Source organism: Sciurus vulgaris (assembly GCF_902686455.1).
Source record: "Sciurus vulgaris genome assembly, chromosome: 16".
NCBI lineage: Eukaryota > Metazoa > Chordata > Mammalia > Rodentia > Sciuridae > Sciurus > Sciurus vulgaris.
The window spans coordinates 36,707,622-36,726,487 of record NC_136477.1 but is presented as its reverse complement, the minus strand read 5'-3'; the positions used below and the strand labels follow the sequence as shown (position 1 = coordinate 36,726,487).

The 18,866-nt window shown below is 35.0% G+C and overlaps 1 protein-coding gene across 8 annotated transcripts in view; it reads right to left on the bottom strand.

Annotated features, from left to right (window-relative positions):
* SLC4A7 (solute carrier family 4 member 7) overlaps positions 1 to 18,866 on the bottom strand; it is a 97,784-nt gene that overhangs the window by 58,957 nt on the left and 19,961 nt on the right. For 7 of the 8 annotated variants that reach the window (XM_079114263.1, XM_079114266.1, XM_079114265.1 and 4 more), the window contains exons 2-3: positions 6,831 to 6,912; positions 3,555 to 3,701 (exon numbers count right to left, since the gene is read on the bottom strand). In XM_079114263.1, coding sequence (XP_078970389.1) covers positions 3,555 to 3,701; positions 6,831 to 6,912 — 229 coding nt within the window. Of the gene's footprint in view, positions 1 to 3,554; positions 3,702 to 6,830; positions 6,913 to 13,846; positions 14,643 to 18,866 lie in introns of those variants that run through there. The other variant, XM_079114264.1, reaches the window with a different exon arrangement.

Genomic DNA, 18,866 nt, shown 5'->3' with positions numbered 1-18,866 from the left:
AATGTACCCACTTCGTCTAAACTATCCATTTTGTTGGCACACAGACCCTCATGATGTTTCCTTATTAGCCTTTCAGTAGGGTCTATACAGATAATCACTTTTTGCCCCTCACGTGATCAGAATGGTCATAAGTTTATTAATTTTCCTGATATTTCCAAAGAACCAGATTTTGGCCCAACTAAATTGTGTTACTGTTTTTCTGATTTTTATTTTATCCATTTCTGCTTTAATTTTGTCTTTTCCTCATTTTGAATTTAATTTGCTCTACTTTTTTCCTTAGTTTAAGTCAACAGCTTAAATCACTTTCACTTTCCTTTTCTAATGAAAGGATTAGGTGGCACGATTCTGCCTCTAAGCGCTGCTTCAGGTGCACCTAACAGCTCTCACTTTGCACAGTTCCATGCTGGAAGAAACATGCCTACATCAGAACCACATACCCTCTGTACCAGACTCTACATCAGTTACTTGCCTACTATATTTTCATTTCAGTGAGTTCAAAATATTCTCTACTCCTGTTATGATGGCTTCTTTAACCCATGACTACTACCAAGAGTCTGCTCAGTTCCATGTAGGTCCCCCTTCACATGTCGCAGCCTGGAAACTATTCTAGGCAATAAACCAGGCAATCTCATTGGCTTCTTTCAGTTATCACAGTCCTGTGCTGCCTGTTACCCAACATTTGGAACTACTGTTCTATGTATTATATACAATTTTTGATCTACTTAAAATGGGAGGTACAACTCCAGTTACAAGATGAATAAATTCTGAAGACCTAATATACATTAAGATGACTACAGTTAATAAAACTGAATTGAATATTTGAAATCTACTAAGAAAGTAGACCTTAAATGTCCTCACCACACACACACACACACAACTATGTGACATGAAAATGTATTAATTAACTGGACTGTGGTAAACATTTGACAATGTACATATATGCCATGTTACATATCTTAAATACATACAATTTTGTAAATTACACCTCAATAAAGCAGGTGGGGGGTACACTCATGCATTGCTGGTTGGATTGCAGATTGGTGCAACCATCATGGAAAGCAGAATGAGGATTCCTCAGAAAACTTAAAATGGAACCACCATTTGACCCAGTTATCCCACTCCTAGGTTTATACCCAAAGAAACTGAAAACCAGCATACTACAGTGACACGGTCACATCAATGTTTACAGCAGCTCAATTCACAATAGCTAAGCTATGGAACCAACCTAGATGCCCTACAATAGATGAATGGATAAAGAAATTGTGGTATATATACACAATGGAGTTTTATTCAGCCATAAAGAAGAACAAAATTATATCATTTGTACAAAAATGAATGAAACTTTAGAACATTATGTTGAGCAAAATAAGCCTGTAGAATATCATAGAAGCAAAATAGTGAATCCCAAAGAACCAAAGGCTGAATGTTTTCTGATATGCAGAGGGTAATTCACAATAAGTGGGGGGTGAGAGGGTTGCCCTAGGGAAGAACAGAGGTATTCTGGATTAGACAGAGGTGAGTGAAGGGAGGGGAGGGAATATGGGGGTAGGAATGATAACAGAATGAGTCAGACATTATTACCCTATGTGCATATATGATTACACAACTTGTATAACTACATCATGTATAACCAGAAGAATGAGAAGTTATACTCCATTTATTTATGATGTGTCAAAATGCACTTTGTCATGTATAACAAACTAGAACAAATTTTTTAAAAGTTCCTTAAAAAAAAAAAAAAAAAAAAACACAAACTGATGGAGGATGAACCAGTGGGAAAATAACAAAAAGGATCAAGTAAAAAATAAAATGGGAGAGAAAAGTCGATTCTTTTTATTCTGTTTTGTCTATGACAAAAAATCCTGTGTAATCTCTTTTTAGAATAAGAAAGAAGGGACATCATTCATAGCACTTTAGAATATACAAACTGGTAGTCAAAAACAAAATAAATCCAATTCAGGAACAATGTATCTTTTCAACATCATAATTTATTTTTCAAATCACGATTTAATCCCATATCACTGCTTGGAAGTCAAATTATCTACCTCAGTGAACATGTAAACATAGTTCAGTAAAAAGCATTTCCATCCATAAAAATACTATGTGCCTTTTATTCAGCATGAATTATAGAAGTTTACTGATCCTCTCCCAGACAACACTAAGATATCCTAAACTGGACAGGTATATCACATGGAACAGGGAAATACTCCTAAAATTACTTAATAACAAAGTTCCAAGCCATCCTTTCTAATCCGTATTCATTTTTCCTTTGCCAGCTAAAGGGCCTTTGCTGGCTACATGACCATTTAATATTTTACTAGGTCACCATTGTCTCTTAGAGGTTCTGAAGAGATGCCTGACATTTAGCTCTCTGAGCTAAAGTTTCCTAATCTATAAAATGTATAATATCTATTTTTTAAAACTATTGAGAAAAGGCTGACGGTGTAGCTCAGTGATAGAGTGCTTGCCCAGCAAGTGTGAAGCCCTGGATTACATCCCTGACACCACAAAAAGACAACAACAAACAATAACAACAAACAACCCTATTGCAAAAATTAAATAACAGCACATGTCAAAGGCTAGGTAGAATGTTTGGCACTGAATATTTATGTTACTAGGCTATCAGTATTTATCTTATGTTCATGTCTTATGTTCATGTTCATAGCTATATTACACATGGTAATTTTTTCATCTGATGGTGCTTCACAAAAACTTTGCTTTAGAATAGCACACAAGTGCCTAAGGGTGCAGCTAACATAGCTCTACTAGAAAGCACTCACTGAGACCATGGTGTAGAGATGGCCACATGGATCCATAATGGCCTATGAACTGAAGACTTCCTATATATCAAGGAAGTGTAATGCCTGCACAGCTATTGTTTCTGGTGCTCTTCTTTCCCACTGAGTCTTAAATCACCACAATCAATTCCTATTAGAGATAACATTCTCTTTCCTCTATGTCTATATAAATGCCTTTTTCCCTTTCTGATTTCTATTGGCACTTGTATACTTCTCTGCTTTTATTTAACAATGAAACCTTGTTCTTCTGCATAGACAATACTGTCAAATAAGAGCACTCTTTTTTCCACAGATAGTCAAGTAATCCAGCCTCATGAATAAAATCTTCTAGTCAAAAAATATGGTTTAAAAGGAAACACACACACAAAAAAACTTCAGTGCCTTCCAGGAACCTTAGTACTCCAGATGTCTGTTCAATACATATGTAAGTAATTAAATATATGGCAGAGAAAAGGAAATAAAATTCTACCAAATTGGATGTTAAATGACAAAGCCCACCTTTTATTATACCAAGGTTGAAAAACAATGAGCAAAGTCATTCACCTTTATTTTTTTCACTTATACCAAGATCTGAACCTAATAACCAAATATCTTTCTTGTTTAAGGAAAATTCTGAAATTGGTATCTTCAATGTATGTAACGTGGCTAAATTACCACAGATACCCAATTTTTAAAAGAAAGGGTTTAATTAAAAAATTAAGATACTTTCTAGAGAAAGAACTTCAAACTGTTAACAGAACAACTGTTTTCTCTCACCATAGGAAGGCGATTCCCGTCCATCTTCCTTATCTGATTCTTTATCTTTCCTTCTCCGGTGGTGATGTTTGTGCCCACGATGCCTGTGCCGCCTCCGACTCTCTTTACTAAATGGGACATGAACTCCAATATACACAGCTCGGTGACCTACAAAAGATTCAGAAACACACTGATGGTTTCCAAAAGTGCACCAAAATTTACCCTAATAAAGAATTATATACAAGTTCATATAATTAACAATGAGAGTCTCCAGTTACCCCTCTTATTTTACAGAATACTACACAGAATACTATGCCCAACGGATAATATCACTAATAATCACGAGATAATGTTATGTAAATAAGCATTATTTTGTACCTCTAAAAATTGAGAAAGAAGAGCTAAGCCCATCTGAAATAATACTATACAAAAATAAGTTTATTCCTTCGAACTTTAAGGCCAACCTACTTAGTAGAGCTCTTTGAGGGGTACATTTTAGTGATGATTAAATACGTTTTAATGCACATATTATAATATATATTAATAATTATAAATATTAATTTATTTTTAGAGGTTATAGAATAAGATCTAAATTACTAAGGATCGTATCAAATGTATATGATCCAAATACTCCAATTAAAGGGTAGAAATGATCAGAAAAGATAAAAGGCAATGCAGCTACTTTAATTTATTAAGAGAGAAAAAGCCACTACTGATATTGCATGATCCTGACTTTATATCTTAACGAAGAAAACCAAGTTATAAAAGGTAATATATGATTTTGCCCACTAAAAGAAATGGAATCACAGAACTAAAGACCTAACAGCACTATTGTCAACTTTTGAGAGAAAAGGTCATGACTTCTTTGAATAGTTTAAAATAGGTTCCTATCTAAGTTGCTGAGACCCTGTCTCAAAATAATAAGAAGGGCTAGAACATAGCTCAGTGGTGGAGCACCCCGGGTTCCATATCCAGTAGTACAATAAACACATAAAGTGAATGAGCATCTTTTAGAATAAAAGCAGACTATATTTATGGAAATAACACTGAACTAAAATTGTTTAAGTATCTCCTAGTACCCAGCACTTAGCCTAGTACACAGTAATAAGCATCTGATAAATCCCTATAGAAATTAAATCTCAATTATTAAAAATAAAATTTTACCAGAAAATCCTGAATTTAAAAACTAATTATACAGGATTTCTTTGGGGGAATGACAGAAATTTCCTAAACCTAAAGTGGTGACAGTTGCATGTAAACCACGAAGAGCATACATTAAAGGGATAAGTTCCACTTCATGAGAATCATACCTCAGCAAAGAAATGGACAGACTCAGTGACCTCACCATTTCATTTCAGTGAAAATATTTCCTTCTGAACGCCAAGAAAAGTGGAAATTAAAGAGTCAAATTCCTATCCCTGTGCACTGGGAATTATAAAGTTGTTACTTCAATTAGAACTAATGGGTTTTGGCACACAATGCACCAAGATAAAAATAAATTCTATGAGTTTGCAGTTTCAGAAAGGCCAGATAAAATAGATAAGAATACTCCAGAATCCAAAGATTAGAAGACTGAGCCTTATTGCTTTGTCTGCTTTCATTTTGTCTTTAGTCTCCTCTGATTGTATCCTTGTACATTGTATCCTTGTTTATGGATTGTATCCTTGTTTATGGAAGCCCTATTAAACCCAGGCTTTTAAAGTTATTTGAAAATAAATAAATAAATCTCAGGATGTAAATGAAGACTGTTATGTCTCTTTCCACCTCCTTCTTAAAAGCAACAAATTAACAGTCTGTATACAACCAGCTCAGATTTCAACATGCAGTTCCTAAAGAATCCCCAAAATATGTTTCAAAACATTTGCTATGAACAGCACCTTAATCAAGCATTCAAAATTGACATCATCATTAGTAAGTCATGTTGATGCCCACAACATGACTTGCCCACAGACACGATGCATGGAGATGGGCACATTGCTCCCACAGTACATTATCCATGTCAGTCTATTCATGTGATAACATCAGACAAATCCAAACTGAGGATCACTGCACAAAATATTTAACCACTCCTTTTCCAAAGACAAGGAAAGAAGGAAAATATTATGAGACTAAGGAAACATAACAACTAAATGTATGGTTGAATCCTGAACTGGATCAACTGGATCTTGGAACAGAGAAAAAAAAAAAAAAAAAAAAAAAAAAAAAAAAAAAGGGGGGGGGGGGTACTGGTGAATTCTATATACAATCTATGGTTTGGTTAATAGTAAACTAGCAGTTAACCAATAACTATTAACCTAGTTCATTTCTGTACTTTCACAAATGTATGACTATGCAAAATCAACTTTCCTAACACTGGGAGAACTCAGGTGAAGTACTTTCAGAAGGTGCCCTGTACTATCTTGGCAGCTACTCTGTATAGCTAAAATTATTTCAAAAGAGAAAGAGAAAAAAGAAACCATTTTCCAGGATTTCTTCCTGCCTACAGAAGGTAGATGGGCCAATAACTCCTCTGCTCCACAATTCTGTGCAGGGATTACTGAAGCATTTTAAGAGGCTGATGTAACAGACCTATAAAATAAGTATGTAGATGACAACTAATGATAACTGTAGCTTATTAGTCTGGTGCTCTGGCATGCTCATAATGCAAATTACCCAGTTTGCCAGAAACAAGAAAAATAGAATTAACCGATTTTATAAACTGTGGCCTTTCAATTTTCCAAGTAATAGTAACAATCAGTGAGGTCTGAGAGGCTCTCTGAAATCCATCTTATGCCATGATAGATTCTATCTAGCAAGTAAATAATCAGGGAATGTTCCACTTCTAGACACAGGTGGTGGTTACATGGGTATTTGCTATACTGTTAGTCTTCACACCACACTAGAAAAGCATCCAGCCCTCTTCTAAATGCTCTACTCCACAATAGTAAAGAGAAATATCTCAAGAAATAGTAGGTAAAATTTGAAGAACAATCAATCAGCAATTTAAGCTGCTAAGCATTTTTTTTTTTTTTTTTTTTTGGGTGCTGGGGATCGAACTCAGGGCCTCGTGCTTACAAGGCAAGCACTCTACCGACTGAGCTATCTCCCCAGCCCCATATTATTTTATTTTTAATTTCAGGCCCTCAAATGAGAACATGCTCCCCCCCCCCACCCCCCAAAAAAAATTTTGGACCTTTATTTTATCTGTTTATTTATATGTGGTGCTGAGAATGGAACCCAGTGCCTCACACATGCCAAGTAAGCCCTCTACCACTAAGCCACAACCCCAACCCAGCATATTATTTTAAACAAACTTACTTTCTAGTTCTTCTTTTTCAAATTTGGTATTCACAGTTGAGCTGGTTTTGCCAAGATCCACAACAGCTTCTTCATCAGGACCCTAAAAACAAACAAATTATTCTTATTTACTTGTGAAATCAATATATACTGAGAACATACCATATGCATTATTCAAAGTGGCAAAAAAAAATTAAAACAGACCATTTCTCTCAAAGAAATGAACTTTCAGGGCTAACTATAATCTTTCTAAAGTATTTTTAAAGGTTCTTTTTTTTTTTTTTTTAAAGTGCACAGACCATTCAAAACCTCAGTAAAAACAGAAATGGCAAAGATTTTTAAATGATTTTCTGTGGAAGTTACTAAATAACTGGTAATATACTCACTTTATCCTCAACAGAAAGACCTTCCAGGGAGAGATCAATGAAAGTCTATTGTGAGGGGAACACATAAGTGTTAATATGGAAGACTTTCTTGATTTTTGTTCTTAAGCATTCTAACTAACAGCAATATTAGACTAGATTACAGTTAGACACAAAATTTTCAAAAATAAGTAAACCCAATATATGCAGTACCATTTTCACTGTAAGGTAGCTAAGTCAATAAAAAGTTGGAATTTTTTTTTCCCCAAAAAAGAAAAGGTATGCAAGCCAAGCATGGTGGCACATGCCTGTAATCCCAGTGGTTCAGGAGACTGGAACAGGAGGATCTCAAGTTCAAAACCAGTCTCAGCAATCAAGCAAGGCCCTAAGGAAATCTCTGATACTAAAATGAAAGAGAGATGAAAGAGAGAGAGAGAGAGAGAGAGAGAGAGAGAGAGAGAGAGAGAGAGAATGGAAGGAAAGAAGGAAAGGAGGGAGGGAGCGAGGGAGGGAGGGAGGGAGGGAGGGAAGGGGAGAGAGGGAGAAAGCTATGCCAAAATTTTAAACTTGAGGGAAAGTCTACCTATCAGTTGTGAAAATTCACCTTTATCAATCTTTTTATGTTGTTCCATTCTTCTGTACAATAAAAAGAACATAGTTTTGTAATATCTGCTATAAAATAGTTTGGTTTTTTGTTTTGTTTGGGGATTTTTTTGGTATGGTCCTGAGAATTTAACACAGAAGTGCTTGTTTTACCACTGAGTTACATCCCCAGCCCTTTTTATTTTATAGGGCCTTGCTAGCTTGCTGATGTTGCCTCAAACTTGCAATCCTCCCACCTCAGCCTCCAGAGTCACTGGGATTACAGGTGTGTGCCACTACACCCAACTACACAGACCATTTTTGAAAGAATAGAATTTCAGTTTTAACTTCCTTGTCAACTTCTAACAGTTTTGAAAGGAACATTATAATCATCATAACTACATATTATAAACTTAGTAAACATGATTGTGTGCCACAGACAGAAAAGATGAACAAAGCCCCTTCTCTCGAAAAGTTCAGTTCTAGGTTCAAGCAGGACCAGCTGCAGCTGGCTCTGAACCCGTGTTCAGCATGGTCTGTTGGAGGAGTCCTGTAAGGGAACAGTGATAAACCTGCAGCTTGAGGCCTTCTTTAAGCATATACACAGTAATCTTATATACAATTTTCCTTCACTATCCAATTTTTTTTATTTATTTATATTATTATTATTATTTACCAGGAATTGAACTCAGGAGCAAGCATTTAACCATTGAGCCATATATCCCCAGCCCTTTTTTATTTTGAGACAGGGTCCCCTCAAGTTGCTTACGGCCTAAGTTGCTGAGGTTTGAGATCCTCCTGCCTCAGCCCCCCCAAGTTATTGGGATTACAGGTATGTACCACCACACCTGGCTAACCATCCAAACCCTTAATGTCTGAATTCACACAATCTAAACTCAAACTGAATTGATTTGCTTAAATTTTTAAATAAATTCCCTGCTATCCAAACTGTATTTGCTACCCAAAACTCAGAACCAGGCACACACAGAATAGTATGTAATGTAGACCTTCTAATATCCAAACAAAATAGATTTGGCTATCAAGAGATATTTATATATGATTCTGAAACACTGATGGTTGATTTATATAGGAAACTCAGAAGTACTCTGACTTGTTAAGGCTCCACATTTAAAGGAAGGGAAACAGGCTAAGTAGATCACACCAATATCATGTAATGGAAGGAAGGAGACAACACATGTATGATTAATCCAATGGCCTCATAGTTCTTCACACTTCCTCAGTAATAAGGAAAGGTCAAGCGGGAAACCAAACCCAATGCCAAAAGCCCAAGAATGAGTAGCTACTAATTACCAACTACTAACCAAGTCAGAGTCTAAAACCATTAGCTTTCCTTCGACAACAGCACGTCATCCAGTTCCTAAGCATGTACAGATACAAAAGACAAATTCTCTCCTAAGTAAGAGGCAGAAATTGTATCCTGAGAGGAAGCATACTGTATGTTCCAAAAGGAATTAACAGTTCCCATTCCAAACTTTCATTTAGACAGTATAACTGCCAAGATAGGAAGCAAAACAATACAATTAACTCTCACCTTCAAACAAGCAAATCATTTATTTCTCTGCAGCCATACTTACATATTGAGATTTACTAACAACCCTACTTAGTTAACACTGAAAACAGCTTAAGTTAGGCAATCTTTTATTTATTTTGTAATAAATTCACATTATATTACTATATTTATATTTAGTTAAAAAATAACCTTTGACCTTTTTAAACATCTATCATAGAAAAGTATTTCCGTATATGCAAAACCTGAAATGTGAAAACAGGGTATCCATCAACATCTCCTCTCATGGTCTACCCAGCTTGCTCCCACTAGACGCTATTTGTAAAGTCTTGGGCAAGTCATTCAACCTCTCTGAACTCTTATTTTCATTGTGGCATATTCCTGATGTGTCAACAGAACGGCAGTGCACTAAGGAAAAGCCAGTACACATAGTGTATTAAGGAACACTATGACACTGTTTGAAAACAGACCAAAAAAAAGTGGAAGTAGATCTAAATGTACTAATACAAAAAGATCAAGGCTACAAATTCAATGAAAAAGTAAATTATAGAGAAATAAAGTTAGATCACAAGTTAAAAGCTCACAGAACTAAACCAAAATTTTACTTCCGTATGTTCCTGTTTCCATACATATTTATTTATATTAAGGAAAAGAAAAGGTCTAAAAGGATCCACATCGAATTGTTAACTACTTGTTTGTGGAAAAGGAATTGGGTTTGAAAGAATAATCAAGTTAGAATGTTATTTTATTGTTATCAATTAGAATATTTTTATGTATAACTTGCCTAACAAACTGAAATTGAAATTTTTTAAAGTCTAAAAATAGCACTAACACTGAAAAGGGGGGGGGTGTCATGTATGCCTTTCCCCCCCTCGCTTAAAGCATTACCCAGTTTTTCAACTGTAAAAATGAATAGGAAAGGCAATATCTTCTATAAATGCCAACATCAAGCAGGCCACACACGCTGGCCACCATTTTTTTTTTTTTTAAAGAGGGGATTGAACCCCGGGGTACTTAACCACTGAGCCACATTCCCAGCCCCTTTTTATATTTTATCCAGCCTCTTTTTATATTTTATTTAGAGACAGAGCCTCGCTGAGTTGGTTAGGGCCTTGCTAAGTTGCTGAGGGTGGCTTTGAACTCGCAATCCCCCTGCCTCAACTCCCAAGCTGCTAGGATTACAGTAGCACCACTATGCCCAGCCACACTGGTCACCTTGATACAGGATAAGTAATCCAAAAGTCTACAGGGTATATATGGCTACATACTGAAATCCCTGAGTAGGGTCATGAGATATTTCAAGGAGCAATGCTTTTCTAAAGAAGCATATGTGTCTTAAATCCTATAACTTTAAGATAATGCTTTATGTCATATTTCTTTATAGAGAAAGTTAATACTCCATGTAGAATACAATTTTGTGGATTTTTTTAAAGTTTACAAAAACTATATTTACATATTAAACATCTGTAAAGGAAAACCTGGAACTGCTAAAATTGTCCACTGGTAAAAAGACTAAAGAGCAAAGACAATTATAGTGTTTCATTTTTTATTACATCAAACACATTATCTTTTTATTAATTCAAATTTCAGTCCCCTGATATCATTTGAAAATTTGGATCTAGAAAAGCCCTTTCTTTCTCATTTTTGCCTCCAATAATATAAAAAACTAAAAATAACAGTAAAAGCAACCCTTGACATCAAAATGCTTCATTTTAACCCCAGCGGAGTCTCAAAGATCATTACTTATAAAGCCTACCTAGAAAGAAAGAAAGCCATGGCACCAGGAATGTTCAAAAACACATAAGAATAAAGACATCCAAATTATACCAGGATGGACTCCTTCCAAAGGAAATAAATTAGACTTGGTTTCAAATTTGTATTTATACAATAAGGTGACAATGCTACAATTGTACTTTAATATAAAAAACAACGTATTAAACATCTAAGATACCAGAAAGTTTTAAATCTCTGTATATGAAAAGTACTACTGCAACAGTGCTCGTAATAGGAAAGCGCTTGAAATAATCTTAATGGAGGTACAGGTATGCAAACTAGGATGCTTAACCTATAGAACACAAGGTACTCAATCATTTTATAAATGAAATTTTGAAACCAAGGCTAAATGATTTCTTTGGGATAAGAGGAGTCAATCCTGCATACTCATATACTTTGGGTGTCTTTTTATTCTTCCAGGTATTTGAGATTTCCAAGTGCCATGGCTTTGATTGAAATGTGAATTTCAATTAGACAATCTGAATTTGAAGAGAGTTTCAAAGGGGGGGCGGGGGCAAAAAGCAGTGATAGCCTCCAGCAACAAAGAGGATCCATGCTGTTACAGACTGTTACAGAATAGAAGAGTCACAAACCTCCTCAGGGTTCTATCTGAAATTGTAAGTCACAAATACTTGTCACATTACTTCCATAAGGAGATGTGCACACTCCAGGTTTTAATCAGTAGACACACACCAAGATACACACAGGAATCGCTTTTTAAGGGTTATCAGGTATGTGTAAATTTATTAGCAAAAACTATCGCTTTCTAAAAATGTTTACTTTATAATTCCCTCTTAACTTTTTAATAATAAAATGTTCAGATAAGCAAACATTCTGCCTAGGATCAGGGTGGGGAAATCACAAAGATTCAGAAAATGTTATTCAGCAAAAGAAGGTCCAGAAATGTTCTACTGAGATCCCCCATCTTCTATCAGCTTGGGTACCATTAGCTGGGTATCCTTAAGGTTCTACTACATATTCCTATTACTACTACTAAAACCCAACAGGAGAGGAAGTGAGGATATTTCTCAGCATATGGTCTTGTGTTTGTCCATGCTTCCCCTTGATAACTCCTCTGTTCCTCAGGAATGTTGAACTGTGAAAGAAGTCTCACTTAAGGCCTAGGAACTAAAGAATTCAACCATTCATTCAACGAAAGCTCACCTAGTGCGTACTTTATTACTCCACATACTGCAGATAACCTCAGTGAATGGAAAACTGTCATATAATCAAATGTGCATTCAGCTTAGCACTTCATTTACAACTAAAAAGTGACTCCCCATAAGAAATCCAGAGGTAATGAGTTATCTTTGCCATTCCTAAAGAATAAACAAGATCTCACAGACTCAATAGATAATGAAATGGGCTTTATTTTTCCAGTTCGATTTTCTTTCTTTTAATCTAAAAAATGAAAGATATACACAAATTTATGTGACTTCATTAAGATCACACTTTCAGTAAAAGAACTAAAATTGAAAGCCAGGTCTCTAGAGGGCTAGTTACATGAGATATTTATCCACTACACTACAGAACAAGGTTATTGTAATATATGCTGAGAACATACAGCATTTTTCTTTATTAACTTATAATTACTAATTTATATAACAACTTTCTTATCTATCTCCCAGGTTCAATAATAAGTTACAAGAAGTGAGGAACCTTGCCTGTCATGGTCAACAGTGCATTTCCTGACTCAAGCAGTACTTGTCTGCTCTAAGTCCTTAAATAAACATATGTTAAACTATATGTTTCATAGGACAAGAGGACAAAAAACTTATATTGTATCCACTCAGATTCCTTCTGGACACAATTAAAGCTCAAATATATATAGGTATACTCCATATTTTAAAAATTAATAAATCAGCTGGTAGAGCACTTGCCTAATATTTTAAAAATTAATAAATCAGCTGGTAGAGCACTTGCCTAACATGTGGGATCAATTGTCAGCACTGCATATAAATAAAAAAGAATAAAAATAAAGGTCTATCAACAGCTAAAATAAAATAAAAAATCAGTTTATTTTTAAAAGTTCAGTATCAAAATATGATAAAGTCAAAATTCAGTTCACAAATGGGAATCCCAACAAAATCAAACAAATCTGATTTTGCTACAAATATCTACATAATACATTTTACTAATTCCGCTTATAATCATTTATCTTGCCTGAAAAAAAAAACTATATACTTTTGTTGGTTAAATTACAAAAAATAAGACAACATACCAAAGCCATAGAATTAAGGAAAAAAGAATGTTAATAGACTATTTAAAAATATAGCATGAATCTAGTATAATACCTTCTTTGACACCCTGAGGTTTACAAAATCCATTATTAAAACAGTCATCAGAGATTCCTATCAGAAATTAATTTTTCTATTATATAAGACATAGAGCTATAGCCCCAAACTAACATCTCCCAAAAATTATGATTATTATGATTCTTAACCATGTAATTTCACAGCTATCAAAAACTTCAGCTTCAAAACATACTTAATCACTAAGATGAAGTGATTTCTTTCCTAATATCTTAGTCAAGCAATTTTTAAAGCCTCATTCAAGTAATTTTAACTATGGCAAAAACTAATATTACAGAAGAATAAAGATGCTATCGACATTTCTAACTTTACACAGGATTTACTCTTCAGCAGATGACTTCCACGGCCAAGGGCACAGAGGATGATACTATTCTAAGCCAGTGCTAATCAAGTCTGACATTTCTCCAAGCTTCACTATTAAACTTTGAAAGATTCAAGTTTGCTTGTAAATAAAATATAAGACCTTAGCTAGATACATACACGTAACTTCTCTTTCAGATGAAACCTCTCCATAGTGACACAGGAAACGCCTTGCTTTTGATACTATAATGCAGTAAGTCCCCTGAAGTCCAGGGACAGTGAGTACCTGTCTGATTTAGGTCACTGTGCTTTGCAGAGATGAATTCTTCTAAGTTACTTTTATGGTACAGCCAATCACTGTCTCCCGAGTTACCTAATCTTCCAAGCTAATAACTACAACTTACGTGGGTCACAGCATAACAGACTTGGAAAATAATAGACCATTTAGAAATACTAAAAGAAGAAAGCAGCAACCATTTTTCAAGAGAGATCTCTATAAAATATCAGTCAACAGGCATACTCTAAGGATATACGTACAAGGAAGGATGAGAATATGTATGTGTGTATGTGTGTGTGTGTGTGTGTGTGTGTGTGTGTGTATACATTTTCAACAATACAGTGGGCTTAATCTACCCTTTCACTTAATTTGAGAAAAGTCCCAAAAATGTTTTTTATCTGAACCAAGATTTGCCTTTTTCAGTAGTTCTAAATTTATACCAACTAATGTTACTACTACTAACAGGATTAATAAATTATATTATAGTTTACAGTTCCATTTCAACCAAAAACTAAATATTCATATGGACAACAGTTGGTAAGCAAAGAGGAAATGGGTAGCACCCCATAACTCAGGTCTCAAGATACCTCTGTACTCAAAAATTACTGTAGACCTCAAAGGACTTCTGTAGATAAGAGTTAGTTCCTTATTTACCATACAGGAATAACTCTGAGAAAATTTTAAAATATTTAGAATCATTTTTTAAGACAATGAAAACATTGCATGGTAATATATAACATTTTAACAAAAATTAACTAGCTTCAAAAATAAATTTAGTGAGAATGACTGTTTTATATTTTTGTAAATCCCTTTAAATATAGTGCACACCTGTACCTACAGCAATTTGGGAGGCTGAGACAGGAAGATCACAAGTTCAAAGTCAGCTTCATCAACTTAGCCAGGCCCTAAGCAACTTAGGAAGACCCTGCCCAAAAATAAAAAAGGGCTGGGGATGTGGCTCAGTGGCTAAAGGACTCCTGGGTTCATACCTGTACCAAAAAAAAAAAAAACAAAAACTGATTTAATAGAAAACAACTAGATTCTCATCTCTACTTCTGCAGTCAATCTTATGTAATTCATTATATGGCTAAAGAATACTTGAAAATCCAGGTTGGTGCTGACACATTGGAAAAAGAAGGCATGTTTCACTATTCTTTTCAGAATTGTACATATTCCTTTTTGATTCTGCAAATTTAACAAGTATTAATTTCTTAAGTAAGCTGCAATGTGGAACTGAAACTATTTTAAATGAACACACTATATACTGTTATACCAAAATCCACTGGTCTATATACTTTAAATGAACCTCACATTTTTGGATATGTGTTCTCTGAGTATTAGAGCTTTCCCAAAATGTCACAATTTATTATACAAAAATTAAAAATCAAATTTGTTAATATCATCAACAATATTATATCAGTTAAGTCCATGCACTGAGAAGTTATGAATGTCAGGTTGGCATACACACACAAAAACAATCTAATTTTTGCCTGAAACCTTAATTTTTATTGGTAACAAATATCATCAATTGTCTTTCTTGAGGTAACATGCTCACATCATTTACTTTTGAGAAACATCTGACAAATGCCCAAGTCTAAATAACTATATTCAGTTAGTTGTTCAAGTAAAAATGATGTTTCATGGGGGGAAAAAAAGAGCAAGTTAAATTCATAATTCAAGCAGACAACCACTGTACATGGGTATGCAGCAGCAGTGTTTTTAGGGAGGCTTCCTATTTTGCCATTCACAAACTTAAAAGCAATGTGCACTCAAAAGCTGAGATTTAATAAAATAACTAGTTTTTACTGTCTCACCAAACACATTCTTGAATGAAAATATCATTTTGTTCTTTAAACTGAGGGTACTTTCTGGTGCTATTTAGTGCCTCTGGTCTGGTTTGTGCTAAGGCACTATCAACTGTACCCATAAATGCTTCAGCACCATTAGTATAAATTTCAATACTGGAAAAAGGGCAAATGTCATTGTGTTATTATGGAACTAATTCTGATCTTGCAGATCCCCTGCAAAGACTTCAAGGACTCCCAGGGTCCAGGGCTAGCACTTTTGAGAATTACTGTAAAACAATACAGGTTTAAAACACAGGATTAAAGAGTTGTGGGTGAATTATATTCTTTTTATTTTCTCTCTGTTGGCTGTTCTATGAATATTATTATTGTGTACAGAAAGACAATCAAGATTATAAACTATGCCGGGTTTAGTTCCCGGCAGAATTAGTTCCATAATAACACAATGACATTTGCCCTTTTTCCAGTATTGAAATTTATACTAATGGTGCAGAAGCATTTGTGGGTACAGCTGATAGTGCCTTAGCCCTATGCCGGGTGTGGAGGCACATGCCTGTACTCCCAGTGGCTTGGGAGGCTGAGGCAGGAGGATCAAGAGTTCAAAGCCAGGCTCAGCAAAAGCAAGGCACTAAGCAACTCAGAGAAACCATCTCTAAATAAAATACAAAATAGGGCTGGGGATGTGGTCAGTGGTCAAGTGCCCCTGAATTCAATCACCAGTATCAAAATTTAAAAAAAATATATAAACTATTATTTGTTATACTGGGTTTCTATAAAACAAATTTATTGAACATCTATCAAGTTCAAACACTATGCCAAATATCATCATATATGTTCTGACATACATGCTAAACCTCCAAATATTTCATGTAACACTCAATTCTGACTAAAGGTCAGAGAGATTAAATAACTTATCCAAGGTCCCACAGCTACTACATAGTGGGTTTAGAATTCAAGCCCACTCTTCCTCAGATCATGATTTCTCTACTTCCAACTACATTTAATGAAATTTAAGAAAATTGTATTTCTAACTACAGGGTTAAGACTGGGGGGATGTAGCACAGTGGTAAAGCATCCCTGGGTTTAGTCCCCCATACTAAAAAAAAAAAAAAAAAAAAAAAAATCTAAATTAAAATATGCTAAGCTAAAAATATGCTCTTCGCATTTGCTCACACAAATTTGTTCCTTTGTACCATCAAATTCCACATTTTAACAAATAAAGGGCATTTCCTACAGAAATATCTATATTCCACAACTAAAGTCAACTACCGAGATCAGAATTTAGGCATAAAGAGAGAACACCAAGTTCAAAAAAAAATTCATAAATTGCTGGAATAAAGAACAAGCAGCTCCTGAGCAATCTAGCCCATATCCTCACACCTGCATCCTTGTCCAATTTATCAAAACTCAAGATAGCCACAGGCATCTGGGGGAACCACTCCCTTATGAAGTGTGCACATTAAAGACTTTGGTGACCAAGAAATGATAGGAAAAGGCAGGCTCCTGGGTGGTGACTAAAGATGCTAATGAGACATGCAAGGTAGGAAGAGCATGATTAGAAGAGGTGAGTGCAACAAAAATGCACAAGGAACACTAGTGTGGAACTGCCTCCACAGGGGCCCTAACTCCAGTTCCTTCAGGCCCCTTGCTACAGCAGTTCCCCTGCAGACGTCAAAAACCCAGACCAAGAGAAGGCAACTCACTGAGATAGCCCACACCCCACTTTCAAGTGTGTACTACTTTTCCTTCATAATAAATCTCTTGCTCTGCTACTCAAACTCAACACATCCTTAAATTCTGTGGCATGGCCAACAACCTTCCACCATGTTTTACCTTGGAGCCAACAGATCATGTCCTGAATCCTCTGAAATCAGGAGCCAAAATAAATCTTTCCTCTTCTTAGTTGTTCTTTTCAGGTATTTCATAAGAAATGAAAAGCTGACTAACAATGTAACATAAATGGTTATTATTCAAACCCAGGTTCTGACTTCAAAGCCCATGGTGTTCCAAAAAGTCAAATACCCTCCCCTAAATTAAACTACACAAAATTGTATTTGCTCTACATAAAATTTTATTTATTCACACGTCTGACTGGGAGAATTATAATAAAACAAATAATTCACAAAATCTTCAAAGTTATTTTTATTTATTAACCGTAAGTAACACATAATATAATTAAAATTATTACCATCAACCACAAAAATGTTAACACAATAAGCCAGCATAAATATAATAAACATGGAAATATTAATTTGATTTCCACAGATAAATCTGAAGCAGTCAAAAAGAGAAAAACCCTTGTAAAATAAGGGGAAACCTGCCTCATTTTACAATCTATGTTTCAGTGAGGAACAATGCCAGTCCCCATCCCTTACACAGTTAAATATCACTGTTGAGTTCACATTGCTTAATTTGGGCAACCATTTCAGTTTTTACCACCACTAAAATTTAGACTCCACCGTGTAAGACCACCACCTAGTGGCTATTAGGAAAATGATTTTTTTTTTTCTCTGATGCCTGCTCCAACCGAGAATGCTAAGTTTGAAAAAGCTCTGTAGCAGTTGCTGTAAGAAATACGGACGTTTAATTTCATCCAGAAAAACTTAAACCTTACAAAGGCAAAGTACTGTTAACTATTTCACTTATCTACAAGTTGAATTCGGGATACAATAAAGCTGTGTTATTTACATGAGCTTTTTATATGTAACACTGAATAATCAATGTATTAGAGTGAAGCAGATTTACAGCAATTTTTAAAAGTTGTTTCACATGCCCACAGCACTTTTTTTTTCTTTTTGGTACTGGGGAATGAGCCCCAGATCTCATACATGGTATTTAAGCACCCTACTTCTGAGCTAAATTCCCCGTCCCTCTATTTTTCTTAAGAATAATAATACTTCAGAGGCTGAGGTGTATCTCAGCGGTAGAGTGCTTGAACAGCAAATGTAGTAAGGCCCTGAGTTCAATCCCCCGTATTGTAATGATGATGATGATGTAATAACAAATATTTCATACTGAAATACTGCAGACAGATGACAGAGTTCAATTTACATTCCCATTGAGAAAATACTTAACTTGCAGCACTCATACAAGTTTATTATAAAGATGTACGTGTCCC